General features: G+C 42.9%; 1 protein-coding gene across 1 annotated transcript in view; it reads right to left on the bottom strand.

The window, feature by feature from the left end:
- The window catches only part of frem1b (Fras1 related extracellular matrix 1b), a 288,564-nt gene extending 271,310 nt beyond the window's left edge, over positions 1-17,254 (bottom strand). Inside the window, exons 1-3 of the mRNA XM_034081787.2 lie at positions 17,142-17,254; positions 2,770-3,090; positions 2,598-2,692 (exon numbers count right to left, since the gene is read on the bottom strand). Of these exons, the coding sequence (XP_033937678.1) occupies positions 2,598-2,692; positions 2,770-2,988 (314 nt within the window). The 5' untranslated portion in view covers positions 2,989-3,090; positions 17,142-17,254. The remainder of the gene's footprint in view (positions 1-2,597; positions 2,693-2,769; positions 3,091-17,141) is intronic.
- Between the last annotated feature and the right edge of the window lie 2,068 nt (positions 17,255-19,322).

Below are 19,322 nucleotides of genomic sequence, written 5' to 3'. Positions count from 1 at the left end.
TTTCTTAAACTATCTACATACATAAGAGTATAATACATATGTATAATATCAGTTTAATAATAAACAAATAATAAACAAATAAGTGCTTCAACATAGTTAACATGGCAGGAAAGCAATATATTAGACGTTAAGTACTTTGTCAGGCTTACTATTTATCTGTAGATAGATACCCCCAAAGTGTTTTTCTTATTTAAAAGAAGACCTTAATCTAAAGTATTTTTTAATGTTTAAATAAAGGTTAATTCGTTTTTCTGTTTTGCACCTCCTCCTATTAATATCTTTGTACATCCTGCACTAAACTGTTTTATTGTAGATATCACTTATAGTATCTTCTTGATTTTTTATATTCTATATTTCTATCACAGACCTTCTACTTTCCCCCTATGAAAGTATGTACTCTTAATATTTTTTTAATCAAATATAACACATAAAAACAATAATTCAATAACGTGCTTTAACCACTAGGCGGTGCACACAAGGTACACACAGCCATAATAACGTTGTATTATTAGTGTAGGACACTTATGTATGTACAACATCTGAAGATATGTAGTTTTATTCATGCTTTCACATAATTTTACAGCATATTGCTATACTATTTCAGACTCAGTATTTACATTCTTATATTCAAAGAAAATCAGTAATATCTTTAAAAACTACAAGTCCTTTTATATAAGCTGTGCACCGTTATGGTGTAAATATAACCTATCTACGAATTAGATCAAATGTAAAAGTCAGCCGAATTAGTGTTGATACTGCAAGGAGACGTATTGTGTGAAGAGAAATTGAAGATGTTGTTTAATTGTTGATATATTTATGATCCACGTCATATATTCAGTTTCGGCGGCATTTCTTCCAGTTTTTCCAAAGGTCTTCTGATCAGGGCTCTATAAATAAAGAACTACGGCAGATCTGTAATATGTAATGCAGCCGAACCGTGTATTACAATGACGTTATGTGATAACTTTCAAAGAGAAAAGCAAGAACACTCGGAATTAAGTATTATTTTATTCTTTTAAAATGTTTTCCGGATTTCACATAATATAAACACCAAATCCCAGCATGCATTGCGGCTAACACATCCAATCAGCGAGCTTAAACCATAGCTGAGGATCTTGGGCAATCGCTCAAAATGCCTACGTCTGTTTCCGGTTATTTTTATTTTGAAATTCAGTTCCTGACGGACGCCAAAAAAGCACGAGGTTATGAAATTAAAGCAATAAATAAAAGCAAGGATAAGTGTGTGTTATTGGTGAGTAAATAACAGTGTGTTATTTTGAAAAGAATAACAAATTAGAAGGAAAAAAAGATTTAAAAAATACAGATTTCAGTATCCTGAGGCTCTGAGCCCCATTTATTTTCCTCACAGACGGCAACAAAAGTCAGAAATTATACGATTTAAAATAAAAGCATTAATTGTGGCTTGATATTGAGTAAGAACATGTTTTTATGAACCACACAGCTTCCGGTCTTCCACGACCCGACCGGAGAAAAAGACGTGCTGCAGGCACAAAACACATTACCCGTAGAAATACATTGCCTTTTAAATTGTGCTGTGCAACACGAAAAAAAGGGGAAAATCGTGATGGTGAACACGAATCAATAGATTATAAATCGTGTTGGTGAACATGAAATGCCATGAGACTGGGTTGGAGGGGTCCACTGGGGGGACCCTCGGGCTTAAGAGGTTAAAAGTAGATAAATCCAAATTCATCAATCAGAGCCACGTTTGAAGTCTACACCGTACTGGCAGGATCTGTGATCTGGTGGTCACAAGATATATTTTCTGAGGCACCTTTTTAATGTACTATGGTGCATGAGCAGAAGCTTATGTGCATGTGACGGAGCGGGTCACAGAGTGACTGACTCCGCCACTGACAGCCGACACACACACACACGCACGCACGCACACACACACACGCACGCACACACACACACCAAACATTTCCTGCTCTCTTCCGTCAAATGAACCATGCAATTTCTTATTTATTTTACGTGTGTTTAATTATGGGGAATGATTATGTTAAGAGGTGGTTAACCAGTTTATGTTTGGGTCGGATTCTTTTGTTGAAATGTGGTTTTGAGTTGATTGTGTCACCTGTTGACGGTGAGCCTGTGGGAGGGGCTATGGGGTCAAAATGGACGGTGTTGGTTCCTTGTTTTGTTTTTTTGGACTGTGTCACTCAGAAGAATGTTGCAATGAAGGCAACAGTTGGGACATGTTTGGGAGATGGTTGCATAGAAGGCAACCCAGAGCATGTTTACTCTAATGAGTGATGGACAGCCTGTTTGTGGATTTTATTTTGTTGTCTAACTTGTGCTGGTTCGCAATTTTTGTTTGTTGCTGTTATAAATAATGTTTTGGAGCGTAACCCAACCGACCAGGCCAGTGTTTGTGAACGGACAATTAGAGCCCCGCGCCACAGTGCACATTTCCATCTTTGCTTTTACTATGAAAACAAGACCAGGTAAGTTATACAAATGATGACATTATTATTATTATGAATATTATCTTTGATTATCTTATATGAGATGAAGGTGTTTTAATGACCCCTATGTTTTCGTTGAACTAGCTTAAGTGACTTTGGCTCACTGACCTGTAGATTCTCAGCATCACGGTGTCCTGGTCCAGCAGAGGACTTCCATTGTGGCAGTACTTCACCTCGTCCTCTAGAAAGCTGCAGTCAAACACCTGCATGAACACAAACGACTGTAATACCACTGTACTGCTTCTCTGAATGTATAACCCTGGAGCAGGTGTGGCCTCACCTGTGGAGTCAGCTTCCCCACCCTCTGAGTGATTGGTTCGTTCATCACCACCTCCACCTTACAGTCTGCAGTCGGACCAACATTGATCCTCAGCTCCATCTCTGTGATAAACACTGATCGACCTCTGGTGACCTTCACGCCCGAGTTCACCACGACCAGAGTCCCGCTGCAGATGGCTGTCACCGCCAGCAGCAATAGCGTGCGGACAGCAGCAGCCATGTTGGTCGACTGTGAAAAGTTGTATTCTGAAGAAAAATGAGCTGACAGATTTCCATTCAGTCTTTGACACACATCCTCTTCTTTTGTTAATGCCAATTCAACCTGCAAAGACAAGTGAAATGCCTTCAGAAACAGCAACCACCCATCCAGGGGGAAATGATCAATCCACTTAATTTATCAGGGGCGGATCTACGGATCCCCTAACTTTTGTGTTCCTAAAACTCTACTTGTAGAAACAAACCTACACTATGTCCACAAGCTTCTCAAGCAACAAAACAAGCAGTATATTAATGAAAAGTGAATCATTTTAAATATCATCTTAGGCCCGTTAAAAATGCAGCTACGGCCCTGCATTAAACTATGGAGCGACGTTCACAGACCGTTGCTCACACCGCTGCAGAGAGGCCGAGCTGTCCCAGCACCTGAAGGTGGATCAGCTTCCCCTGGGAGCATTTCCCCTTCCACTAGTTTTGTTTTTACTAAGGACGAGAGCTTGAAACAAAATATGTATAAAACACTGCTGTTTGAATCAATAGCGTTTAACAGACGGGCGCTGTTTGGGGCGTTACGTTACAAAATACTACACAGACAGCGTTAGCTGGGAGATCCATCACTTTATTTGCTAAACTATGCGGTACTATTAAATCCACGTAAATTACACATCACAGCAATGAGGCCAGATACATTACACCAGGGGGGTATACTGCGAAGCAGGATTTTCACTTAGCCGGCTAAATTCAGGGAAAACTCCGGCTTTCCGGTCATCCGAAGCTGGTTCTCTTTTTAGCAAGCTAGATCTCCATGGTAATATATGCTAAGCAGCTAACCTGGTCGGGACCAGGTTAGGTTGCAGGCTAAGAGCTCAACTCAGTGAAAGCACTGCCTGCTGACCAATCAGAGCTCAGTGTGCGGAGTTTAAAGCGATCAAGTCATATTACAGGAGAAAGGAAATACAGAAAAACTGCCGTCGCAGGAAAGACGGCCGGCAAAAATCACCGACTGTGTGAACGTGAACATTAATAGAATATCACCTCCCATCTTCAGAGCAATCTGACTATTATAACATTAGCGTTAAGAAAGCTTACTTAAATATAGGCCACAACATAAGTAACCGGATCAGAGTACATTAAGTACAGTCTGCGGCATATCACTTCATAATGTATCATATCTCTCCTTATCTGAGTCAGCTGAGCCGTATCTGGCCGTGCAGCACTCACAGTGTCACAGACTGTATGCAGAAGTATTATTTTAAGCAACACATTAAGTTGACGAAACACTCGAGACAAATGTAATTAAAGTCAGATCGTGTTTTAGACGGGGCAGTGATATCATAAACCTGTTAATGTACGCATTCAAACACTTTTTCTTTTACCAGCTGTATTCACCTTGCAGGTGCAGCTCTGTGGCTTTTATCCTGGATAAAGTGTTTAAGTCATGGATGTTTAAAGTTTAACTTCTTCATTTTTGACTAGTATTAAAGTTAACTTTTCATTCAGGAAGTATGACGCTGCGCTGTCAGTATGCTTCTCCATGTTTGTGATTGGTCGAATGCTCCAAATACCACCCCTTTCATGTGAACGCGCACCTAACTAGATAGGAAGCGGCTGGCTTGAGCGATCCACTTGATAACCAGCGTCGTAGTACAGTTTAGCGAGAGCGCGTATGTTTTGGATTAAGCCAACCGGCTAACTCAAACATATCCAGGTTAGGTTGAACAAGGTTCGCAGTATTGGCCCCAGGATACATCCTTTACCGTCAAACTGGATCTAAGCACAGCTGCCTGTGTGCGTTTGATAAATACTTTCTGATTTTATATTATAGGCCTATGCTACTTATTGCTACAAGGCCCTAGCGTGTAAAGTTATACAAGCATTTGTACCAGTGCTTTTCACACGTAAACTCTTGCAGGCCAGAGTAGCTGGAGTGATTCAACAACAACAACAACAACAACAACAACAACAACAACAACTCAAAGACATATCTGAGAAGAGATCAGGACGAACAGAAAGAGGATAAGGAAAAGAGAGTTCACTGAAGAGACCAGGAGGGTCAGAGCAGGAGGAAGAGGAGGAGATGAAGACATTAGTGAAGAAGATGAAATGTATGTGAGCAATAAAGATGAAGTGTCAGAAAGAGGGCCAGAGGCAGGGATCAGGAGGCAGAGGAGACTCCAGCTGGACCACATGCTATGTTCTTATTCTCCTTGTATACATGTTCCATTACAGAAGCACAATCTAGCAGCTCTTAGTATTGACACATATTTATTGAAATGTGTTGCTGCACAGGTCACCTTTAGCTCTCTTAAGAGATAGATATAATTAAGTACACAAATGACATCACCTAAGTACTTTTATTGTACTTACAGTAAACATAATTCTCGGGTATCATGAGTATTTTCTGCTGTTTTATACTATATTTCAGTTTGTTTGTGTTTTCTCTTGTGCATTAAGACCACTTGTGTTAGGGCATGATTTAACAATAAAAAGGTTATATATACAGTATAACATACCACGTACTGTCCGCCCTCCAATGCCACCCTGGCATGACCTCTTGCCCCCCCTTTGCCACCCCATGTAAAATGTTCTAGAACCGCCACTGTAACTTATGTCTGTGTGCACCTGATGAATTGAAAGTGTACCTATCATGTTATATTTGAAACATATATTGTAGGGCCATACCTATATAAAACATGTCTGTATAGTTTTTTTTTCAAAAATACCAAACAGATCATTCATTTTAGCCATGCCTCATTTCGCTCTATTTGCTCTTTTCCAGCCCTGTTTTTGCAAGGGCTGATTCTGCTTTTGTGACAGACTACAGCACCCCTTACAGGCCTGGCATATGTACTACAGCGTCTCCAACGCTTTCGAGCGGTCTCTCATTCCTCTGATAGGTGGAGAGTTGCCCATATAGGCGGAGCACCCCTTTTCTGACATCAGAAAAATTCAAATAATAATCAGCTCCATTGCAGCCCCGTTTTTAGAGATTTGCGTTTGGAGGAAAAGAGAGAGGGTTGTGTTTTCTAACACTTGCTGAGTGCCCTGACACACCGGGGACACATATCCATGTATAAAAGACATACAAAAGTGCATTTTGCATGATAGGTCCCCTTTAACCCTTAGATGCATAAGTGGGTCTTTTTTGAACGGGTGAGGTGGTTTTCTTGAAGTATCTTTGTAATTACATTTTTTGTATAATTTCATATTCCAGCTATTCCTCAAAAAACATGTTTTGAATATCATGCCATTCTAATTTTTAATTTACATTTTAAGAAATTGTAGTTTTTGTATTACTACCCCAAGCTTCCATAAGTGGGTCAAAAATGACCCGCATGCATTTTTTATGGAATCCTATGGGAAAACATTTTTTCAACATGTAAAAAAAATGTTTAAAATTATAAATAGTGATAAATTAAATATAAAATATTTCTAGTGTGAACCACAATATAATACTAAATATTATACAAGTGATTTTTCTTAACCAAAATGACAAAAATGGCATAAAAACACATATTATTCTAATACGGGTCCTTTTCGACCCACTTATGGAAGAGTGTAGGGTTCAGTCACTCGTGCATCTAAAGGTTAAGTAACATATTCACACAGCTGTGAAGATGACGCTTGATCTCTCAAAATACCCACACTTCTTCCCTCAACATGTTATGTTCAAACTACTTACAACGCAAACTCATGAACATCTCCCAACATTCTCCAAAGTTTATTATCACTTAAAACTTCTAACGATGAGCTGCTCAGCTCTAAATTGCTAAAACTGACCTTCGTCAATACCAAATTCCTCTAAGTCCTCCAAACTCTCTCCCAGCATGCAGCAGGCCGGCCTAGTTTTTTCACCCCGCTGCTCCTCACTCTAAGCCGGAAAACGCTTTCACCCTCCATTTCACTTTGACCAAAGCCTACTCAAGGAAACAAGGGGTTAATCTGCATGACCCTGTAGAGGTGCTGGAAATGGCATGGGTGTTTTCAGGATCAAAGCGGGGCGCCAATTGGAGCCAGTGTGTTACTTCCCATTGAGCCAGACGATCATTGGTTCGTTAGTTTGGGTTTGAGCTGCATGTGTGTAACCTCACAGTGCCTGCAGCGCTGTGGAAACACATGGAGCTCAGGACATGTGTGAATCCATAAATCTTTCTGAAGACTTTGTGAATGTGCTGATTCAGATTTATTTTAGACTTGGGTTTTAAAGTACCTGCATTCGTCTTTTATTGTGGCTTTGCTTTCCAATGTGCCAGTGATTACGTTTTAAGTATAGGCCTACTGCATGTGTGTATTATGTCAGTGCTTCTGCTTTGCATGTTTCAATGAAAGTTTCTTATAATGAAGGATAATGTTGTCATATTTATTCTATATTTCTACTAACATTAATATCCCCCCCATTTCATTGCGTTGTACAATATGGCTTGTATTAGTATTACTATGCATGCTTTAAAAGATCTTAACTTTGTAATATTAATGCTAAGTCATTTTTTCAGATCGACTTTTAATATCATTCCAGGGTAAACAAATGACCCATTAACAGCACTGTTTAAGGTCAAGTGTGTAGGATACAAGATTATTCCAAGCGCTTTGAGTTGAACATTCTAACTTTTCAGAAAACGAAGAAGCTTGTTTTTGACTGTGACAGTTGGAAACCATCATAAAAACGAGCAGACAGCCTGAACCTGTTTATTGGACGGGCAGACCCTGAGTGCTGCTGCTGGTGAGTAGAGAAATTAGTGCTAGCTAAGTAGTAGTAGGATAATTTTTTTTAATAAAACGCTCTCCACGCCCTGCAGCCTTTTGTCACAAGTAGGCGTTATGTGGACACAGGCCCTACATGGCCAGACACTGACAATACATTACACACTACATTTGAGGTCAGCTCTAGTCCGACATTATATAGTTATTTAACACCTAAACTTTATGTTTTGGACCAGGGCCTCCATTTCCTCTCTGAGTGCGGACAGTGCATCTGACCAGCCGCAGGAGCCCATCAAGAGACGGAGGACGCTGGGAGCAGGAGAACAATAGAGGCTAGCTACAGAGGTAAGTTGTGATCTGTCAGTGTTTGCCCTTGAATATTTTTCAGTGCTTGTGGTATGTAGCCAAAATAAAACCTAAACCGACACTGCACACAAGGTGGCATATTGACAGAATGGTGGAATGCAGTGGTGGATGCAGTCTGCAATTTATATATTGGCATTCATATTTGTGTTTACTAGGGGTGTAACGGTTCACAGAAGTCACAGTTCGGTTCATACCTCGGTTTGGGGGTCACGGTTCGGTACGGGTTCGGTACAACAAGGACAAGCAAAAAAAAGTCCCAAATGCATAAATTTGTCCCGTTGGGGGTCCTGCCGAGTACTCTTCTGCCGGGGGTCCTGCCAATACTATGTCCTGTGCCGTTGGGGGTCCAGCCGACACCTGTTTCGTCGGAGGTCCTGCCAACCCTGTGACCTGTGCTGTTGGAGGCCCTGCCGACTTCTCTTCTGCCGGGGGTCCTGCCAAGTCGCACAGTCGTCATTAGGTCAATGTCTTTATTTTGCAAGCCAGTGCTCGTAAGCTTGAATTTGTGCAGTACAGTGTCCCAAAATATTGTCAGCAGAGCAGTCTCTAGTTTCCCAAGTTTGCCATACAGCGCAGAGGCCTCTCGCCATGTGTCCTGACGCTCTTCGCCATCAGCCGCCAACATTTATAAAGCCCCTCTTATTGCAGTGTAATTCTCACAAAGAGCTCTTGCTTCACGACAACTATTTTCGACACAGTTGAGACCAACCAAATTCAAGGAGTGTGCTGCGCACAGAATGTAATGTATGAGTGGGTTGCTTTTCTTGAGATGAGCTTGCAGCCCATTATATTTTCCTGACACGTTGGATGCGTTGTCATAAGTCTGGCCACGGCAGTTTGAGAGATCCAGCCCCATATCAATGACCATCTTCATCACACAGTCAGCCAGACTTGACCCAGTGTGACTGTGAATGGGTTCAAATCCAATAAATCTCTCAATAACTTTTTCTTTCTCACTCACAAATCGGAAAACAAAAGTTAATTGGTCGACATGAGACATGTCAGGTGTAGAATCTACGATGACAGAGAAATACCTTGCTCGCTGTAGTTCTGTTGCTATTGCTTCCTTTGTTCTGTCACCCGTCAAACCAATAAACTCCTCACAGATAGTTATTGACAAGTATGAAGTCCTACCACGTCCCTTCTGGCCAAACTTCTGCAAATGATCCTTTAAAAGTGGATCAAACTGCGCGAGCAGCTCCAGGATTCCCAGGTAGTTCCCGTTATGTGCGGATACTAAACGTTCATAATTTCCCTGGAAAGGAAGCCCTTTTTCACTCAAGAATGTAATCACCGCAACTACACGTCTCAATACATCCTTCCAGAACTGCCTTTCTGTGTCGACCTGCATCCCTAGAGAAGCATCCACAGTGCCCATGAGTTTAGTGCGATGCACAAGTGAAAGTATGCATTTTCTGTGCTCACCACTCGTCTCATGTTCCGTTATCCTCTCGGGATGCTTCCAATCACTAAAGCCGAGAACAAATGCATTGCTGTGGCTGTAAGTGGATAAAAGTTTGCAGGCAAAACAATAAATTGCTCCATTAGATGGAGAATAAATAATCCAATCACATTGAACGATTGCCTCTCTGAAGAACCAGCACCTTACCGTGGTAGAGAGGTTTGTGTGCCATGATGAACCTGGGGGCTGTGTTGTCTGGAACCTTGTGTTCCTGGTAGGGTCTCCCATGGCAAATTGGTCTCAGGCAAGGGGCCAGACTAAGATTGTTTAAAAATACCTCATGAAAGACGACACACAAAGTGAGGATACCCGGGAGGAAGCCCGGGGTCCCCTTCTGAAACCAGGCCCAGAAGGGTGGCAGTGAAAGCAGAGGGTCTCGACGGACCAGACCCGGGCGACAGAGGCAGGCTTTGGGGACGTGGAACGTCACCTCTCTGGGGGGGAAGGAACCGGAGCTTGTGCAGGAGGTGGAGCGTTACTAGTTGGATCTGGTTGGGTTCACCTCTCCGCACAGCGTCGGCTCTGGAACCTTACTTCTGGATAGGGGTTGGACTCTATTCTTCTCCGGAGTTGCTCAAGGTGTGAGGTGCCGGGCGGGTGTGGGAATACTCACAAGCCCCCGGTTGGGTGCTTCTTTGTTGGAGTTTACCCCAGTGGACGAGAGGGTCGCCTCCCTACGCCTGTGGGTTATGGGGGAGGAAAACTCTGACTGTTGTGTGTGCTTATGCACCAAACAGCAGTTCAGAGTATATGGCCTTCTTGGAGACCCTGGAAAGAGTCCTGTATGGGGCTCCTGAAGGGGACTCTTTAATCTTGCTGGGAGACTTCAACGCACATGTGGTCAATGATGGAGACACTCGGAGGGGCGTGATTGGGAGGAACGGCCCCCCTGATCTGAACCGGAGTGGTGGTTTGTTACTGGACTTCTGTGCTAGTCATGGATTGGCCATAACAAACACCATGTTCGAACATAAGGATGCTCATAAGTGTACGTGGTACCAGAGCACCCTAGGCAGAAGGTCCATGATCGATTTTATTATCGTATCATCGGACCTGAGGCCGTATGTTTTGGACACTCGGGTAAAGAGAGGGGCGGAGTTGTCAACTGATCACCATCTGGTGGTGAGTTGGGTCAACTGGCGGGGGAAGCCTCTGGACAGACCTGGTAAGCCCAAACGTGTAGTTCGGGTGAACTGGGAACGTCTGGAGGAGGCCCAAGTTCAGGAGGTCTTCAACTCACACCTCCGGCGGAGCTTTTTTGGCATTCCTGTGGAGGTTGGGGACATTGAACCAGAGTGGGCGGTGTTCAAAGCCGCTATTGCCAAAGCTGTGGCGGGGAGCTGTGGTCTCAAGGTCTTAGGTGCTTCAAGGGGCGGTAACCCTCGAACCTCTTGGTGGACACCGGTGGCCAGGGAAGCCGTCCGACTGAAGAAGGAGGCCTTCAGGGATTTGTTATCCCGGGGGACTCCCGAGGCAGTTGCAAGGTACCGACAGGCCAGAAGGGCAGCCGCCTTAGCCTTGTCCGAGGCAAAGCAGCGGGTGTAGGAGAAGTTCGGAGAAGACATGAAAAGGACTTTCGGGCGGCACCAAAGTTGTTCTGGAAAACTGTCTGACACCTCAGGAGGGGGAAGCAGGGAACCATCCAAGCTGTGTACAGTAAGGATGGGACGTTGTTGACCTCAACTGATGGAGTGTTAGGGCGTTGGAAGGAATACTTTGAGGAATTCCTGAACCTGACAACTCCACCCGCTATGGTAGAGGCAGAGCTGGAGTATGACGGGGGATCAACACCAATCTCCCGGGGGGAGGTCACTGAGGTTGTCAAACAACTCCACAGTTGGTGGATGAGATCCACCCAGAAATGCTGAAGGCTCTGGGTGTTGAGGGACTGTCATGGTTGACATGTCTCATCAATGTTGCGTGGAAGTCGGAAACAGTACCAAAGGAGTGGCAGACCGGGATGGTGGTTCCCCTTTTCAAAAAGGGGGATCAGAGGGTGTGTGCCAATTACTGAGGCATCACACTACTCAGCCTCCCCTGGGAAGTGTACTCTAAGGTACTCGAATGGAGGTTCAGGTCGATTGTCGAACCTCAGATTGAGGAGGAACAATGCGGATTCCGTCCTGGTCAGGATCAGCTTTTTACTCTCGCAAGGATCCTGGAGGGGGCCTGGGAGTACACTTATCCGGTCTACATGTGTTGTGTAGACTTGGAGAAGGTGTATGACCGAGTTCCCAGGGAGTTACTGTGGGAGGTGCTGCAGGAGTATGGGGTGAGGGGGTCTCTACTCAGGGCCATCCAATCTATGTACTCCCAAAGCGAGAGCTTTGTCCGGGTCCTCTGTAGTAAGTCGGACCCATTTCTGGTGAGGGTTGGCCTCCGCCAGGGCTGCACTTTATCATCAATCCTGTTTGTAATATACATGGATAGGATTTCGAGGCATAGTCGTGAGGGAGGGGGTCTGCAGTTCGGTGGACTAAGGAAGTTCAAGTGTCTCGGGGTCTTGTTCTCGAGTGAGGGAACAATGGATGGGAGCGGTACTGCAGTCGCTTTACCGCACCGTTGTGACGAAAAGAGAGCTGAGCCAGAAGGCAAAGCTCTCTGTCTGCCAGGCCATTTTTGTTCCTAACCTCACCTATGATCATGAAGGATGGGTCATGACCGAAAGAATGAGATCGTGGATACAAGCGGCCGAGATGGGTTTTCTCCGCGGGGTGGCTGGCGTCTCCCTTAGGGATAAGGTGAGAAGTTCAGTCATCCGGGAGGGACTCGGAGTTGAACCGCTCCGAGCCAGTTGAGGTGGTTCGGGCACCTAGTAAGGATGCCACCTGGGCGCCTCCCTAAGGAGGTGTTCCAGGCACGTCCAGCTGGGAAGAGACCAAGGGATCAGGCGGAGGGATTATATCTCTTCGCTGGCCTGGGAGCGCCTTGGGATCCCCCAGTCAGAGCTAGTTGATGTGGCCAGGGAAAGGAAAGTTTGGGGCTCTCTGCTGGAACTGCTACCTCCGCGACTCGACCACGGATAAGCGGGAGAAGATGGATGGCGTTGAACCATTTCTCCATTGTGAAGCTGTCTGGTCAGCATATCGTTGGTCAGTGAGCATGTCCGGCCGCTAGCAGCGGTCTCCCTCCGAGATGCTGGATACTTCGTTGCCCGATTATGAAAATATGAAACCCCTTTCATCAAAGTCTCCTCCCGGACATTTCCAGCAATTAATCCCCATTGTGCAGGGACCTGAGAGACACAGGGAACTTCCGATGAATTTGAACGTTCACCCTGCTCTGTGACGTCCTCGTCAGGCTCATCTTCATTTTTTTCCTCCTCTTGTACCCGCTGCGTTAGCATGCTAGGTTCAAGGCTAACATTGCTCGCAAGCTCAACAACATCCTCCGTGACCGCCGCCACTGTTCCTTGTGGTTGTTGCTGGCCTATTTCGTCACTTTTTGCTTTTTTGAAAAATCTATTTATTGTTGGCACATTTTTTAATGCAGCCGCCAGTCTCTCTTCTTTTTCTTTATTTGTCTTTAGTTGAGCGCATACATAGTGAGACCTACAGTACAGAGACGGTTTAGAAAATATATTAATTTTACCCTATAGAAAAGCTGTGTTATTTATGGCGAAGAGTGAGTGTCATTGAAAACAATGAATGATGAGTGAGGTTGTGCCCGAAATAAAATTAAAACATTTCTTTTTTATCTTGTCACTGAGGGCCCTCTGTGCTCAAGGGCCCCTGGGTACTTGCCCATGTTGCCCATAGGTTAATCCGGCCTTGCTAATTACTGCTGGTCATACACATTAACAATGGCAGGTTACTCTTAATACAGCTCATGTTCAGGTACTTTCAAAAGCAGGGATGGCAAGTACTGCTATTGTGTTAGGATAGGGTTAGCATCACTGTTTATCCGTCAGCATTTAGTCAATATATGTCAATATATGAGTTTACCTGTTTTTCTTTGCTTATTTGTGAGTTGTATCTGTTCGTACGCAGTGGCGACTGGTCATTAAGGGCACCTAATGACCCACCTAGTGTCAGCAGAAAGTATTAAAAATAATGATTACAAAAAAAATGCTAAAAAAATATATAAAATATACTTTAAGATCATGTTTAATCATCTGATTCGTCTGTACATTGCTGTTTTAGTATGTGTTCTTCTAATTAGTGTCTACAGTGTGCCTATTGCGCTGTTTAGAGCCATGTGGGACAAAACCCGATCCTGCCCCTCCCTCTCCCTGTTTAAGTTAATGGTGACCGTAAAAACTACACTGCGCATGCTCAGAGTATTGTCCTATTTAATGTGTGTGGCAAAAAAAGAATGACCATAGGGGCAAAGTGCTGCCATCCCCACCATATGTCATCTCACATAATTCAGAGCTGATTGGCTGTAAGTACGTGTGCCGCGAAAAGTGTGGTGTGTGAAGAGGAGACGAGAGAGCTGCAGTGAGGCGTCCTAAAACCCGGAAGTAAACTGCGCATGGCTTCCCTCGACCTAAAAGCAATGAGATTTCTCCATAGGATTTTAGAAAATAGCTCAAAATAAGATCTGTGGGAAACGTAGCTGTTAGATAAATGCACGTTTTGTTCAGCCGGTTAATATCCACATGTCTACCCTACTTTTATAATTTTCGAATCATAAATCTATTGATTAGATTAGATTTATGATAGACTTTTGAAACTACAAGAAGATAAGGAGGACTTTTACAAAAAAGTAAGAGATTTTTGTCCAGAGGGATAGGCAAATGGACTTCATCTTCATGTCAAGGTAAGACTGCAATTGTATTGAAAATGGGATCTTACTAAAGGCCCTGTCACACTGTCCCGAAATTGACACCCGATGGACACACGAATATGGAATTGTGAATTTCGCACGAAGATGGCCCCGAACCACACACGAAGGCAACATTTACATTACATTTAAGACATACAACTGCAATGAAAGTACCAAAAACAATTATGTTACAGTACTATGATACTGTACTGATATCTTCAGACTTTGTTCTTTACTTTATCCATCTTTATATGTAGAAAATATTACGCTTTCTCCATAATGTTGTTTCCATAACAACAACAATTTCCTGTCAACTGTCCTTCAAAATAATATATTATATATTTTTAGTTTCACAGAACACAAATTGGGTTATTTACATAATATATTTACATGATTTTGTTGTGCAATAAAACAACCAGATGGACACACGATAAAGGAAATGTTCAAATTCGGCTGTGATCGTAGCAACATCGGGCCGTTCGTGAGGGCATCTTAAGCCTTCGTATGACCGCTGGCGGAGTTTCTCAGGCTCCGGCAGCAACTTCGTGAGCGGAGGCAAAATCTTTGGCATGCCAAAAAATTGCCAAAGGACCTTGCGAAGGTTCATTTTCGTGTTGAATTCGTGTGTCAATTTTGCCCTTCGTAAGGCCATCGTGAGGGCATCTTGTTATCCTCGGTGCCATCGGGCATTCGCCCCGATCAGAGTGAATGTGAATGCACCGATGATAACACGAAGATGACACGATTTGACAAGATGCCCTCACGAGTGCCTTACGAAGTTGCCGCTCACGAAGTTGCTGCCGGAGCCTGAGAAACTCCACCGGCGGTCATACGATGGCTTAGATGCCCTCACGAATGGCCCGATGTTGCTACGATCACAGCCGAATTTGAACATTTCCTTTATCGTGTGTCCATCGGGTGTCAATTTCGGGACAGTGTGACAGGGCCTTTAAAGAGAACAATTCAATATTTAAATGATACAATTACATGTTTTGGGTATCCTTTTGTTGAACTGTCTGTTTAAAATTAATTGAAGCATCAGACAAAAAAAGCTTTTGAAAATAATATTATATTTTGATTTAGGTCAAAATATAATATTTGTAAACCTGAAGAGTCAGTGCCAGTGCCTCACCAGCCATGAACCTCACTGCAGAAGCTTATATATAGACATCTAAGTGTTTTGTGCCCCACCACTTTTGTACCACATAGCCACTGTTCGTACGTATTTTAATCTGGTCTGTTCTTAAGTTTGTCTGTCAATACATGACTTTTTCCTGTATGTAAGGGAGTTCTGTCCGTACAGGGGTGTATTTTTTTGCTCCTGAGGTCCTCTGTTTGCACTAGGGATGTTAAGATTCACCGATTTGCATAAACGTTCAAGATGCGAGTGCACCGGTTGAAAGAGTGCACATCGGCTACAGTTTGGGTTGAACTTGCGATGCATCGATTGTAGCGTCTTTGCATCGGTAAAAAAACGATTAATTCATATAATATCCTCGTCAGCACTCAGCAGAGACGACCTTTGATCTTTGCTTCGCACTACGGAGGCCGAGAGTCTCAGTTAACAAACATGGAATTGGAAGAGAAAGAGAAACACAGCGCACCGACAAATACCTACAAATCAAACGTTTGGCAACACTTTGGATATTTCAAGAAAGACGGTCAACTTCAAAAATCTTCGCAAATTGTAAACAACGCCGTGCCACTTTAAAGTACACATCTATTTTCACCTACTTTTATCTGTTCATACGCAAGTTGATGCTTTCATTAGTAATTGTATTTCTCAGTACAATATTTTATCTGTTTGTTCATGACTTTATTTGTTCGTACGGGAGTTGATTTTTTAATATTTTAGTTTATATGTTTGTACCCGGATTCACCTTTGCCTATAAGTTTATCCATTTGTCACTAAGTTTACCAGTTCTTAATGGAGTTTCTTTACTTATTTGTGAATTTATATGTGAATTAATTTGTGAATGTATTTGTTCATACATATCTTTATCTGTTTGCATGTGAGTTTGTCTGTTAGTATGTGAGTTGATGTATTTGTTGATTCATCTTTTATTAGGATGTTTATCTGTGTTTATCTTTATCTCATTCAGGCAGTTTATATGACCATCTGTTGGTACGTACATTTAATCTTTTTTTAAGTTGTTTGAGCTGTTAATGCATACGTTTATTTGTTTAAGCGATCTATTGGTTCTGTAAATACTGTAGGTGAGTTTATCTGTCCACATGATCTGCCTGCATGCATATGTATCTGTTTGCATGCTAGTTGAACTGTTGGTCTGTGAATTATTCTGTCAACATGTCAGTTGACCTGCAAAGGAGTTTCTTTGTTTATTTTTAAGTTTGTGTGTTTTTATATACTTGTTAATACAGAATTGATCTCTTACTACAGTGAGTAGTCCATACACAAGCCCATATGTTCATACTTGTTTAACCGTTAAAACAGCCTTTATCTCTTGACATATTACGTTTATCTGTCCGTAGATGAGCTTACATGTTTGGGTGGGAGTCTTCCTATCCACATTGTGAATTTATTTGTCCATGTAGTGAGTTTAACTGTCTATGGAGTGACTAGATATGCAGGTCTGCAGCAGCTCAACACAAAACACTGCAGAGAAAGTTTCATTCAGCTCCTGCTGCTCTAACTACACCAACAGCTTGTAGAACTGAGGGGACACACTTCCATAAATGTGAGTGTTTTACATTAGAAACAAGCCAAAAGACTAATATAATTGAGAGACCCAAAGCGATGCCATCCCCCAATGTTTCCCAAGTTTGAGTTTCTATTTAGTGCCATGGCCTGTTGGAGGAGAGCAACAACCAAGAGTATATGTGAAGCTTGTGGCACCTACCTTCAATATGTTGGAGCTTCTCTGTTTGTCTTCTTCACCTTCTGCACATGCTCAGAGGAAGAGGAATGCTGTTATACACACACACACACACACATTCACACTTTTGCCCCCTCTCTTCCACAGCTCACTGAACCACGAGATGTATGGCATCCAACAACAGAGAAAAGAGGGGTAAACTGTAAGATAGGGAGAACAAAGGGGCGTGCGAGTTTCCTCAAGTCTGTCCTTAAGCCAGAAACCAGAGCGAGAGAGAGAGCAGACAGGAAACGTCCTCAGAGGTTTCCAGGACTTTTATTTGTACAGCCCCCTGCCTCACTGCCTACTTTGTCTCTGTCTTTAGTTCTTTCTCTGAAAGGCAGATACTGTACATGTGAAAATATGCCTTTCTCTCTCATTAGTACCACAACAAGGTCCTAATGCACTTTAGAGCTGCCGTTTGTTGTTGAGTAGTCAGACATTTGCGATCAGATTTTTGTATCTCGGTGGAGGCAGAAATACAATTCTAATTGTGGAGGGGGGTACTTATAGCTGCTAACTCTACCAAAAGTGAAAACTAAATCTGATTCCAATTACTTTGGATGATTCTATGTAAGGTTTTTTTTCTGCAACAGCCCTCTGTAAAGACATACTGTTTTAAACACGGAGACCGTTGTGTTTTTACTACAGCGCTGCTGTTGGTCCAGAGGGATGGTGAAAGTCTGCTGCCCTCATTCATTCCCGGTTACAAAACTAACACAGGTCAAATCCCCGCAGAGCTGCACATCTCATGCATGTTGTCCTGATGTTGTACTACAGGAAGTCAGGTGTTAAACAGAAGGCCGTGAAGAAGTTCTGGTAATTCTGTTGACAACAGGAATTTGAAAACAATCTTATATTTGTGCTGCACAGTGCCAACTGTTTTGTTTCCTCACAAAGCAGTGGGCTGATTTCCTTTAAGTGTTTAGACACATGTTGTTTATGGAGGGCCTGATCGCTGGCAAAGACATTCAGGAGGAAGGAAATCTGCTGGACTGGGGAGCACTAAGTCATTTCTGTCCAGTGAAAACTATGGCTCTCTCGATGTTTAAAAAAGTCTCTAGGATCAGCTAAAAAGTGCATCACCAACCATAAAGCTAAAAACACGCTATTTTGCTGAGCTCATGAAGTTTTAACTTTCTTTTCAGGTATAGATAAAACCACAAAACAGTATACAAAAGGAGTTCAAATGAACTAACTAACTATAAACATAGTTAAAGGTGGGGTAGGTAAGTTTGAGAAACTGGCTCGAGATACACTTTTTGTTATATTCCATGGAATGCTCTTAACATCCCGATAGCAATGAATACATTAAATGCTTTGACAATAAATACATAAAGAAAATTCTGCTTCGGTGGAAGCCGTAGTGCTGTAAAAAGCACGACCAATCATCTGAGCCGGCTAAAGTAACTGGATGGCCTACCTGCCTGTCAGCCTTCCATCTGTGCACAAACTTATCTCGTGCCCTCATTGGTCATGTGCGCGTTCGTGTGTGTTGGAGGAGGGGCTCTGTGAGGAAGTGGCAGATTTGTTCCGGCTGTGTATTTTCAAATCCTAGCGATCTCGAGCTGGTTTCTCCAAAATGACCTACCCCACCTTTAAGAGTCACATACATATTAATGCAGCTCTAAAATGAATCCATCATGTTTGATTGTATTTCACTGATAATTCTTATTTACTTTAGTTAAGTTTTAGTTTGGAAGTACTACTTTTACTGAAGCAAAGGTTTGGAATACTTCCAACACCACTGGATTTGACGGGGTCAAGCACAGTCACACTTCATCACAGCAGCCAATCAGGAATGTGTTCAGGGTCCGAGTTATGTGGGAGCCAATGGGAGCTGAGCTCCCATAATGAGGGGTTCTGAGCTCCCATAAAAGCAGTAAAATCATACATCTGTGGGGGTCGCTAATACATTACCAACAACCAGTGGCGACCAGTGGCGACCAGTGGCACTCGTCGTTAGGTGGGGCACAGTATATACACATATATATTTATATACAGCAACATATATGTAATAGTTAGAATAACTTCCAACAGCTACAATATGGTTCCAAACATGGAAAATAGTTTGAAGGAGAAAATAAAATGACAAAATGACATTCAAATTGAAAAGAACTCCACATCTTCATGTTGTGACCTCAGCAGTGAGAGGTCAGATACAGA

The sequence above is a fragment of the Pseudochaenichthys georgianus genome, chromosome 4 (genome assembly GCF_902827115.2).
Source record: "Pseudochaenichthys georgianus chromosome 4, fPseGeo1.2, whole genome shotgun sequence".
NCBI lineage: Eukaryota > Metazoa > Chordata > Actinopteri > Perciformes > Channichthyidae > Pseudochaenichthys > Pseudochaenichthys georgianus.
The sequence above is the reverse complement of the archived record's forward strand: the minus strand, read 5'-3'. Positions and strand labels throughout refer to the sequence as shown.